The sequence below is a fragment of the Pan paniscus genome, chromosome X, assembly GCF_029289425.2.
Source record: "Pan paniscus chromosome X, NHGRI_mPanPan1-v2.0_pri, whole genome shotgun sequence".
In the NCBI taxonomy this organism is placed as follows: domain Eukaryota; kingdom Metazoa; phylum Chordata; class Mammalia; order Primates; family Hominidae; genus Pan; species Pan paniscus.
The window spans coordinates 131,550,531-131,563,386 of NC_073272.2; the positions used below are offsets into that span (position 1 = coordinate 131,550,531).

At 40.4% G+C, this 12,856-nt stretch overlaps 1 protein-coding gene and 1 pseudogene across 2 annotated transcripts in view; both read right to left on the reverse strand.

Moving 5' to 3' along the window:
* FRMD7 (FERM domain containing 7) overlaps window positions 1-2,859 on the reverse strand; it is a 50,754-nt gene extending 47,895 nt beyond the window's left edge. For both annotated transcript variants that reach the window (XM_057301117.1, XM_057301116.1), the window contains exon 1: window positions 2,627-2,859. In XM_057301117.1, the coding sequence (XP_057157100.1) occupies window positions 2,627-2,683 (57 nt within the window). In that variant the 5' untranslated portion in view covers window positions 2,684-2,859. The remainder of the gene's footprint in view (window positions 1-2,626) is intronic.
* Window positions 2,860-4,949: 2,090 nt separating this feature from the next.
* On the reverse strand, window positions 4,950-6,236 carry LOC100976437 (acylglycerol kinase, mitochondrial-like; annotated as a pseudogene).
* Window positions 6,237-12,856: the final 6,620 nt, after the last annotated feature.

Below are 12,856 nucleotides of genomic sequence, written 5' to 3' on the forward strand. Positions count from 1 at the left end.
AACAGGCTTCTTAGTCAGGAGGCCTGAGTTAGACCTTGGACACTGGCAAATTCAGGAAGATAATAGTACTGGGGGTGGAGAAAGGGTTCTGGATGTCAATGAGCTTTCTCCAGGTGACATTATTTTATCTGATCATGTGTCCTTTTTATATTTCTACCACTGCACTTTCTGTAAAATCAACACCAATACCCAAGAGTCCACTATGTTCCCTTATGCAACCAATTATTTTCTTGAATCTTATCTTGAAGGACAATTTTCCCTGGTTATGATCCATGCCTCTTGAGATTTCAGTTTAGTATCAAAAGGTCCTCCATGTGGCCTTCCTCAGCTATCAATGGGTTCTCTTCATTATGGTTCTAAGCATTTCTTCATCAAATTTGGAATGTTAGTACTAATAAAATAGAGCATTCTTTAGGTTGCTTTTTTAAGTGTTTGAATAGGTGAAAAGATTCACACCATTGTCTCCCTGACCTTGAGGGAACACTGTCCCACATAATTCTTCAACCATGATTAAGAAAAGAAGGGTCTACTAACTGGTTCACAATAGTCATCAAAAGCTCACTGTGTGCCAAGTTCTATGCCGTGTGAGGTCATCAGAAAATAAATAATGTGCATCGGCAATACTGAAGGCTACTGACAGATGAGTCTTCTGTTTACAATTGTATATGAAGGAGAGGGGAGAGTTCTGGATTGGAAGTCCAGCTCTGCAATTATATGCTGTGTGATTGTGCACACGTCACTTAAGTTCCCTGAGCCTCCATCTTTTAACTTACAAAATGGGAAAAGATCTTTTCCCTACCTTCACTCACAAGGCTGAATGGAGGATCAAATGAACTAATGGATGTGAAAGTGCTTTGTAAATTTTAAAGTGCTATCCACAGATGACTCACTACTGCTATCATCATCATCATCACCACCATTATCATCATCATCACTATCATCATCATCATCATCATCATCAATCTATTATTGTTAAGCAGAGAAGATACTATTGGATGATTGAATGCTAACTTAAGCTTCTAACTCCTCTGGACAAAGCCACTCACAGTACTGCAGCCAATGCTATTGCCTCTCTGGGTAACACCACGGTTGCTACTTACAAAGCATTCTTCCACAGAGCAAAAGGGATCACATGCTTTGACACCTGAATTGCTGGGTATCAAATCTCTCCCATTATCTTTCCAAGGAACACAGTGTGTTGCAGCTGGAAAGACACAGTTTGACTTGAAGCCAAATCAAGTCTTCTAGTTGCTGGAAGTGGCTCTTCCGTAGGTGAATTTTGTGAAGATATGGTACTGTGTTCCTTACCCACCCTCCATCCCATTTAAATGGATCTGAATTAGACTGCACATTCAACAAACTCTTCTGTCACTTTTTGTCAAAGATTTCTCTTTGAGTTCCTTGAAATATCTATTAAAAACTTAGCCTAAAGCAATATCTTTTGAATACCCAGCTCACTAATTCAGGTACTGCAGCACTGTGAGCATACACCACCAGTCTGCAAATGGATAAACTACTCAAAAGATATTTTCCACCCCTTAAATATAGTTCCAAGAAAGAATAGGAAATGCCTCATACCTCTAATGGAAGCTATTTGCTACAAAAACAAATCATTCAGGTCCGTGGAACTAGAAATGCCTTTTGCGCATAAAACTGAAAGGAAGAGACAGCAAAACAGCAGATGAAGACATGAAGTCATCACTCACAAAGCACATGATTCAAATAAAAATAAAATACTCATTGGAAAAATGGGCTACCCACACACACAACATCATGGCTGAGCCACAGCAGTTGTCAGTTTATGTATAAAAGAAAAAAAACAACATTTTGTATGAATTTCAGAGAAAATAAACTATTTGTCTCTTGTTAGTGGCTAATGTAAATATCAAAGCAAATAGCATTTTTGGTTCCAATAAAAATGTAGAACTTTTCAAAATGCTCATACATAAATCCTGACATCAAAATGTACATATCTTAAGATGTTGGAACATGAGCACCAAATGATGTGCTTAATACATTTGTTCTTTCTTGAAGAGATGAGGTATAATTGTATGCAATCATCTTGTAGCTAGGAATTTATTAAGAACTCTGAACTATAAGTACTAAATCAAACTAAATAGTCTCTTATCCTATTTTTCTCTCTCATACTTGTCATTCCTTCCTGAAGTTCTCATTACAACTACATAATTCTACCCCTTATAACCCATAGGTTTTCTTCAGAAAAGGAGGATAGCTTCCCCCACTCCTTTCCCTCAGAACAACAGTTTTCTCCCCACAAATGCTCATGGGGTGAGACCCACAGACATAATTTCAATGAACAATAATACCTTATTGGGTAAAAGAACTAGTTTATTGCTGCTTTACTTTTTGCAAATAGTTATCCTGTCTTTAAAATTTGCTATTGTTGTCCCTTGAGAAAAGACAACTTGTTCTAAGAGAAAGGTTAATGGAAAAATATGAACTACATTGTGATGTTAAATACAGATTATTTTTCCAAAGCTAAAAATCACAGTCCTCCTTCATTCAGTCCTAAAGAAGACATAACATTGCTCTCTAATGGGCTGTTCACAAATGACTATTATTGAATGAATAATAAAGGAATAATAGCAATGTGATTTCCACTTACATCAACCACAAAAATCTTCTGGGAATCATCCAAAAACTGCACTTTTAAATGTAGCATTCTCAGCGAGGCCGTTGGGCTGCAAGCAGGCTCAGAGTGCTGTGGGTGCTTTCTCCAGGAATTTCACTCCCAGCTGGATGTGGTGCACTCGGGTCCCCCCACCCCCAGCCAGGCATTCCCACTGTCAGCGGGGCACACTTCCGTTTGCTTGAAGTAATGCACACCCAAGGGCATTTGTGCTGCCAAGTGCAGGGGATCAATAGCATCTGGGCAGTCTCCTGTTTGGTCAATATCAAATCTAACTGAACTTCCTCCAGCCTTCTTAAACTCAGCTCCTTTCTTCAAAGAAAAATATAAAGAAAGCAAGCATTTGTGGTCCCTGGGGATTTTCTTTATTTCACAAGGGCACAATTTGAAAACCCTAGATCAAGCTTTAATAAACTGAGAATAGCCATTCTCAAAAGTAAAAAGATTCAAGTTAATCTCAAATTGTACTAGAAATTTCATGGCCAAGCTAGGAAGGATCTATCTATCTATCTATCTATCTATCTATCTATCTATCTATCTATGCTTATATATATCTATATATAATTATATAGATATAATATATCCATATATAATTATATAGATATAATATATCCATATATAATTATATAGATATAATATATCCATACATAATTATATAGATAAAACATATCCATATAATTGCTATTATATAGAAACATATATAATATAAAATTATGCATAATTTTAATTATCTGAATTCACATGATTTAGAAATAAAAACTATATAAAAAGGTATATGGAAAACTTCACTTCCACTCCTGTTCCCTCTTTTCTGTGTTCCCAATACACCCCTATTGGTAACCAATTTTTTTTCTTTCTATTCCCATAGAATGTATGTGCTTACATCTATAAAGAAACGAAACAAGGAATACAACTGAGGTCGAACCCCATCTCAGCTGTAAATAACATTCATGTATTCTTGGATAAATGAACTAATTAGGATAAAGAACGTTCTAATAAAACAGTCATCAAAGAATTACATTAATATCATTTTCATTATATAACAATAATTACGATAATATTTATTCTGGACTGAGATAACACTTAAGGCAAGAACTAAGAAAACTTACCTCCATTTATATTTTTTGTTGACAAGAAGATAATGGGTGAATGATTAAAAGATGCCAAGCACAGTAGATTACATTACGATAGGATTCTTGGCTGAAAGTGGTATGAAAATATAGAAGAAGAAAAGCCAATTTAAAATGTTCAACTACTAAAGAACTAGCTCGTTTATTTTTATAAATGAATAAAGGGTGTCAAATTGTTGTGATATTTAAATTGTACCGGATATGTTTAAAATAGTGATGTAACAGTTTTTATTTTAAAATACCAATATTTATATGACACCAGCAAACACATACTTTGTCAAGTATTTAACTTCCCATGAAAAATTTTAGATGTCAACTTAGATGGGTGAGGGGACACATGATTTTTCAAAATACTTTTGGGGGTCACAGGAGCAGAATACTTTGTGGACCACTGCTTTAAAACACTATTTCTCTAAGTACGGTTGAGGGACCAACTTACAGAATCACCTGGGAAGGGTGGCTGACTTTTTAAAAATGCCGATACCTGAACCCCATCCCCAAATTGGGTTGTTAGGTTTGGGGTGGACCCCAAATAGATCAATTTTCAACATGCACTCCAAGTGGCTCTCATGCAAACCATTTAAGAAGCACTACTTAAAAAATAAAAACTAGCATTTTACAGTATTATAGCCATGGCTGAAGAGGGAAACAACCTCACATACATATCTGGACTGAGGATAGAATTGAAATAAAAGCTAAACAAGAGCCGGAGCTCTCAAAATAGCAGCACCCGTGGAGGAGCCTAGAAATAGGAAAAGGTCACCAGAGAAGGAAGGCACTTTTCCTGGAATTCCTAGTACAATCAAAGAATAGAACGGGAATGGAAGGGCTTGGGCAGGCTAAGCCCACTGTGGGCTTTCCACTGTGGTTGCACTTTGGGAGAAAACAGAAGAAAGTCCTTTTCCATCTTGAACCAGCCTGAGGAAAGCCCGTGTTTAGGAGGGTCGACCGTCACACCAAAACAAAACATGCCCTAACAGAAGCTGATTGCGAAGCAGGTGACAGAGAACACTTTGGGAAGCACTGCTGGAGGCTGGCAGAGGGGTACTTGCCATGAAAATGCCCTTGAGAGCCTCTGAGAACACTGTTGGGATGGTTGAGGCACCTGTTCCCTTTTGGTCCCACCGGTGGCCTAAAATGTGGTCTCGGAGTACTTGTCGTCTGCCTGCTCACTGGGTGGAGCTTGCCAGCATCTGTTCTTTCTTCCTAGGATCACAGAAGAACTGCAGCTTCCTGGGGAGCAGTTTCACTTCCACAGGCATCGCTTCATACTCCTCGCTGTCAATGCTAAAAGAGCTCCCTGCTCCCTTGGGGACAAGCAAAGTGTACTGGCTGGCTTGGAGACACTCCATGCCCTCAGTGTCCAGCTTGGCTTTTCTCACCTTTAGGCTTCCTATAGTTATAAAGCCTCCTTTGCTGACGGTGTCGGCTTCAATGCAGATGTTCATAAAATCTTTGCATGTTCGGTCAAGCTGATTGTTCCGTGTCGTGATGGACAGTTCAATAGTGGACAACTGCACATCTTTCCAGACCTCTCGGCTCACCTCTTGGGAAAGGGCATCCTGTGGTTGTGCCCAGTAAGATGCAAGCCTCCGTAATATTCTCCTGTACAAAGAAGGCCTTCATACAGGGGTCTCCTCTGGTTCATTGGCAGGTCTCTCTGTAGGTCCTGTATACAAGATAGAGGTTTCATGAGTCTGAGGCCACTCCTTAAGAGTGCTGAAAAAGTGGGCTGCTTTGATTTTTAGAGGCCCAAGATATCAGTACCTGCTAACTTTGATGCCAGCATCTCTGAGGGATCCCCACCAAAGGCCAGTCATTGCAAACACAGGCTGTTCCTTTTCACCCTTGATCTGCAAGACGTCAAATGGAACTGTCTCTCCGTTCACAATGGCAAGTGTAGCATCAGTAATATGTTGGACTTTGTTTCCACTTTCAGTAAAGAGGTTATGATTCAAACTACTGGTCTGTCCCAGTGGGATAAATCCAATGGGAATCTTACTGAAGGTAGCCTCATCTGTTCATCGAAGAACTCCAGTAACAACCTCCTGCAGTGTCCCATCTCCTCCTGTAACAATGATCACATATGTGTTTTCTATCAGTTCCAGGAATTTCTTGGCTTGTCCCTCATAATCTTTCTTGACACTAGTCACACCTATGCTGGGATAAATGTAAAATCGGGGCAGCATTTTTTTCAAATAGAATCCTGGCTTTGCCTTTGCAAGCTGCAGGATTGAGAAAAACAGTTTCCTTCTTCACTTGTGCATTGGGAGGAATGAGTTGATTGCCAAACACCTGAGCTTCTTCACAGGCTGCTCTCCTTAGTAGGTTATCACAGTGTTTTCCATAGAGCCACTGGCCTCCCCAGGTCAGCAGGAAGAGCCCAGCTGTAGTTTTCTTCCAATGATTTTGAAGTGTTTTAAAGAACACCGTCATCTTCTAGAGATTTGCATGGCTGGTCCCGCTCAATAACCACTTTTATTAGCGTTTTGTTGTAGTTGTTCAGCCTTCAGTGTTTCCTTATGCAAATTTTATACAAGCAAATACAAATATATATATATCCTATGTAGGTAGCATACTAGTATTACACTGTTTTGTGCATTCTTTTTCCTCATTTATCATGGAGATCTGCCCTTACCTGTGCATGGAGAACTTCCTCATTTCTTTTCACAGCTGCATAATTTTGCACTGTGTAGACAAACCAAAGTTCACTCAGCCAGTCTGAAATTAATATTTCAGCCTCAACAAGACTGAAATGAATATCTTCATACATATGTCAATTTATATGTGTGCAGATATATCTGTAGGATAGATTTCCAGAAGTAGAGTTGCTGGTCAAGGATAATGAATTGGTAGTCATGATAGCTATATTTCCTTCCATAAGGGTTATGATGGGTTGAATTGTGACCCATAAAATTCTTACATTGAAGTCCTGAGCCCTAGTAACTCAGAATGTGACTGCATTAGGAGAGAGGGTCTTTAAAGAAGTAATTAAGTTGAAATGAGGTCATTAGGGTGGGTCGTAATCCAGTTTGACTGGTGTCCTTATTAAAAGAGAGTAGGACACAGACATGTAAAGAGGGAAGACAACATGAAGACACATAGAGGAGAAGATGTACATCTATGAGCCATGGAGAGAGGTGTCAGAAGAAACCAGTCCTGCCAACACCTTGATCTCAGACTTCTAGCCTGCAGAATGGTGAGAAAATAACTTTCTGTTGTTTAAGCCACCCGGTCTGTGATATTTCATATGGCAGCCCTACCAAACTAATAAAGGTTGTGCTACATTGCAGTCCCATTAGTAATGTATGAGAGTGACTGTTTTCTATACAGGCTTGACAGTGGAGTATCGAACTTTTGGATGTTTACCAAACTGATAGGTGAGAAAAAAAATCTTGGTGTACTTTTCATATTATGAGAGAAGTCAAGCATCTTTTCATATGTTTAAGGGCCATTACTTTTTTTTTTTTGAGATGGAGTCTCGCTCTGTCTCCCAGGCTGGAGTGCAGTGGTGCAATCTTGGTTCCCTGCAGCCTCCACCTCCCGGGTTCAAGTGATTCTCCTGCCTCAGCCTCCCGAGTAGCTGGGAATACAGCCGTGTGCCACTGCACTCCACTAGTTTTTTTTTGTTTGTTTGTTTTTTGTATTTTTAGTAGAGATGGGGGTTTCACCATTTTGGCCAGGCTGGTCTGGAACTCCTGACCTCACGTGATCCGCCCGCCTCAGCCTCTCAAAGTTCTGGGATTACAGGTGTGAGCCACCGTGCCTGGCCCCAGTGCCATTACATTTATATTAATTTCTTTTTTGTGTGGATTTCTTTTACTGTGAAAGATGTGTTCATTTACTTTGACATTCCATTTTATTTTTCTTATTTAAAAGATTTTGTATAGCCCAGCATGAGTGACGCAGAAGACGGGTGATTTCTGCATTTCCATCTGAGGCACCGGGTTCATCTCACTAGGGAGTGCCAGACAGTGGGCGCAGGTCAGTGGGTGTGTGCACCATGCATGAGCCGAAGCAGGGCGAGGCATTGCCTCACTCGGGAAGCGCAAGGGATCAGGGAGTTCCCTTTCCTAGTCAAAGAAAGTGGTGACAGACGGCACCTGGAAAATCAGGTCACTCCCACCCGAATACTGCGCTTTTCTGATGGGCTTAAAAAATGGCGCACCAGGAGATTATATCCCGCACATGGCTCGGAGGGTCCTACGCCCACGGAGTCTCGCTGATTGCTAGCACAGCAGTCTGAGATCACATTGCAAGGCGGCAGCCAGGTTGGGGGAGGGGCGCCCGCCATTGCCCAGGCTTGCTTAGGTAAACAAAGCAGCCGGGAAGCTCGAACTGGGTGGAGCCCACCACAGCTCAAGGAGGCCTGCCTGCCTCTGTAGGCTCCACCTCTGGGGGCAGGGCACAGACAAACAAAAAGACAGCAGTAACCTCTGCAGACTTAAATGTCCATGTATGACAGCTTTGAAGAGAGCAGTGGTTCTCCCAGCACACAGCTGGAGATCTGAGATCGGGCAGACTGCCTCCTCAAGTGGGTCCTTGACCCCTGAGCACCCTAACTGGGAGGCACCCCCCAGCAGGGGCAGACTGACACCTCACACAGCAGGGTACTCCAACAGACCTGCAGCTGAGGGTCCTGTCTGTTAGAAGGAAAACTAACAAACAGAAAGGACATCCACACCAAAAACCCATCTGTACATCACCATCATCAAAGACCAAAAGTAGATAAAACCACAAAGATGGGGAAGAAACAGAGCAGAAAAACTGGAAACTCTAAAAAGCAGAGCGCCTCTCCTCCTCCAAAGGAATGCAGTTCCTCACTAGCAATGGAACAAAGCTGGATGGAGAATGACTTTGACGAGCTGAGAGAAGAAGGCTTCAGATGATCAAATTACTCCAAGCTACAGAAGGACATTCAAACCAAAGGCAAAGAAGTTGAAAACTTTGAAAAAAATTTAGAAGAATGTATAACTAGAATAACCAATACAGAGAAGTGCTTAAAGGAGCTGATGCAGCTGAAAACCAAGGCTCAAGAACTACGTGAAGAATGCAGAAGCCTCAGGAGCTGATGCAATGAACTGGAAGAAAGGGTATCAGCGATGGAAGATGAAATGAATGAAATGAAGCGAGAAGGGAAGTTTAGAGAAAAAAGAATAAAAAGAAACGAGAAAAGCCTCCAAGAAATATGGGACTATGTGAAAAGACCAAATCTACGTCTGATTGGTGTACCTGAAAGTGACGGGGAGAAGGGAAAACACCCTGCAGGATATTATCTAGGAGAACTTCCCCAATCTAGCAAGGCAGGACAACATTCAGATTCAGGAAACACAGAGAACACCACAAAGATACTCCTCGAGAAGAGCAACACCAAGACACATAATTGTCAGATTCACCAAAGTTGAAATGAAGGAAAAAATGTTAAGGGCAGCCAGAGAGAAAGGTCGGGTTACCCTCAAAGGGAAGCCCATCAGACTAACAGCAGATCTGTCGGCAGAAACTCTGCAAGCCAGAAGAGAGTGGGGGCCAATATTCAACATACTTAAAGAAAAGAGTTTTCAACCCAGAATTTCATATCCAGCCAAACTAAGCTTCATAAGTGAAGGAGAAATAAAACACTTTACAGACAAGCAAATGCTGAGAGATTTTGTCACCACCAGGCCAGCCCTAAAAAAGCTCCTGGTACTGGAACAACCAGTACCAGCCGCTGCAAAATCATGCCAAAATGTAAAGACCATCGAGACAAGGAAGAAACTGCATCAACTAACAAGCAAAATAACCAGCTAACATCATAATGACAGGATCAAATTCACACATAACAATATTAACTTAAATGTAAATGGACTAAATTCTCCAATTAAAAGACACAGACTGGCAAATTGGATAAAGAGTCAAGACCCATCAGTCTGCTGTATTCAGGAAACCCATCTCACGTGCAGAGACACACATACGCTCAAAATAAAAGGATGGAGGAAGATCTACCAAGCCAATGGAAAACAAAAAAAGGCAGGGGTTGCAATCCTAGTCTCTGATAAAACAGACTTTAAACCAACAAAGATCAAAAGAGACAACGAAGGCCATTACATAATGGTAAAGGGATCAATTCAACAAGAAGAGCTAACTGTCCTAAATATATATGCACCCAATACAGGAGCACCCAGATTCATAAAGCAAGTCCTGAGTGACCTACAAAGAGACTTAGACTCCCACACAATAATAACGGGAGACTTTAACACCCCACTGTCAACATTAGACAGATCAACGAGATAGAAAGTTAACAAGGATACCCAGGAACTGAACTCAGCTCTGCACCAAGCGGACCTAGTAGACATCTACAGAACTCTCCACCCCAAATCAACAGAATATACATTTTTTTCAGCACCACACCACACCTATTCCAAAATTGACCACATACTTGGAAGTAAAGCTCTCCTCAGCAAATGTAAAAGAACAGAAATTATAACAAACTATCTCTCAGACCACAGTGCAATCAAACTAGAACTCAGGATTAAGAATCTCACTCAAAGCTGCTCAACTACATGGAAACTGAACAACCTGCTCCTGAATGACCACTGGGTACATAACGAAATGAAGGCAGTAATAAAGATGTTCTTTGAAACCAACGAGAACAAAGACACAACATACCAGAATCTCTGCGACGCATTCAAAGCAGTGTGTAGAGGGAAATTTATAGCACTAAATGCCCACAAGAGAAAGCAGGAAAGATCCAAAATTGACACCCAAACATCACAATTAAAAGAACTAGAGAAGCAAGAGCAAACACATTCAAAAGCTAGCAGAAGGCAAGAAATAACTAAGATCAGAGCAGAACTGAAGGAAATAGAGACACAAAAAACCCTTCAAAAAATTAACGAATCCAGGAGCTGGTTTTTTGAAAAGATCAACAAAATTGATAGACCACTAGCAAGAGTAATAAAGAAAAAAAGAGAGAAGAATCAAATAGACGCAATAAAAAATGATAAAGGGGATATCACCACCGATCCCACAGAAATACAAACTACCATCAGAGAATACTACAAACACCTCTATGCAAATAAACTTGAAAATCTAGAACAAATGGATAAATTCCTCAACACATACACTCTCCCAAGACTAAACCAGGAAGAAGTTGAATCTCTGAATAGACCAATAACAGGAGCTGAAATTGTGGCAATAATCAATAGCTTACCAACCAAAAAGAGTCCAGGACCAGATGGATTCACAGCTGAATTCTACCAGAGGTACAAGGAGGAACTGGTACCATTCCTTCTGAAACTATTCCAATCAATAGAAAAAGAGGGAATCCTCCCTAACTCATTTCATGAGGCCAGCATCATCCTGATACCAAAGCCGGGCAGAGACACAACCAAAAAAGAGAATTTTAGACCAATATCCTTGATGAACATTGATGCAAAAGTCCTCAATAAAATACTGGCAAAACGAATCCAGCAGCACATCAAAAAGCTTATCCACCATGATCAAGTGGGCTTCATCCCTGGGATGCAAGGCTGGTTCAATATACGCAAATCAATAAATGTAATCCAGCATATAAACAGAACCAAAGACAAAAACCACATGATTATCTCAATAGATGCAGAAAAGGCCTTTGACAAAATTCAACAACTCTTCATGCTAAAAACTCTCAGTAAATTAGGTATTGATGGGACGTATGTCAAACTAATAAGAGCTATCTATGACAAACCCACAGCCAATATCATACTGAATGGGCAAAACCTGGAAGCATTCCCTTTGAAAAGTGGCACAAGACAGGGATGCCCTCTCTCACCACTCCTATTCAACATAGTGTTGGAAGTTCTGGCCAGGGCAATTAGGCAGGAGAAGGAAATAAAGGCTATTCAATTAGGAAAAGAGGAAGTCAAATTGTCCCTGTTTGCAGACGACATGATTGTATATCTAGAAAACCCCATTGTCTCAGCCCAAAATCTCCTTAAGCTGATAAGCAACTTCAGCAAAGTCTCAGGATACAAAATCAATGTGCAAAAATCACAAGCATTCTTATACACCAACAACAGACAAACAGAGAGCCAAATCATGAGTGAACTCCCATTCACAATTGCTTCAAAGAGAATAAAATACCTAGGAATCCAACTTACAAGGGATGTGAAGGACCTCTTCAAGGAGAACTACAAACCACTGCTCAAGGAAATAAAAGAGGATACAAACAAATGGAAGAACATTCCATGCTCATGGATAGGAAGAATCAATATCGTGAAAATGGCCATACTGCCGATGGTAATTTGCAGATTCAATGCCATCCCCATCAAGCTACCAATGACTTTCTTCACAGAATTGGAAAAAACTACTTTAAAGTTCATATGGAACCAAAAAAGAGCCCACATCGCGAAGTCAATCCTGAGCCAAAAGAACAAAGCTGGAGGCATCACACTACCTGACTTCAAACTATACTACAAGGCTACAGTAACCAAAACAGCATGGTACTGGTACCAAAACAGAGATATAGATCAATGGAACAGAACAGAGCCCTCAGAAATAACGCCGCATATCTACAACTATCTGATCTTTGACAAACCTGAGAAAAACAAGCAATGGGGAAAGGATTCCCTATTTAATAAATGGTGCTGGGAAAACTGGCTAGCCATATGTAGAAAGCTGAAACTGGATCCCTTCCTTACACCTTATACAAAAATCAATTCAAGATGGATTAAAGACTTAAATGTTAGACCTAAAACCATAAAAACCCTAGAAGAAAACCCAGGCATTACCATTCAGGACGTAGGCATGGGCAAGGACTTCATGTCCAAAACACCAAAAGCAATGGCAACAAAAGACAAAATTGACAAATGGGATCTAATTAAACTCAAGAGCTTCTGCACAGCAAAAGAAACCACCATCAGAGTGAACAGGCAACCTACAAAATGGGAGAAAATTTTTGCAACCTACTCATCTGACAAAGGGCTAATATCCAGAATCTACAATGAACTCAAACAAATTTACAAGAAAAAAACAAACAACCCCATCAAAAAGTGGGCAAAGGACATGAACAGACACTTCTCAGAAGAAGACATTTATGCAGCCAAAAAACACATGAAAAAAT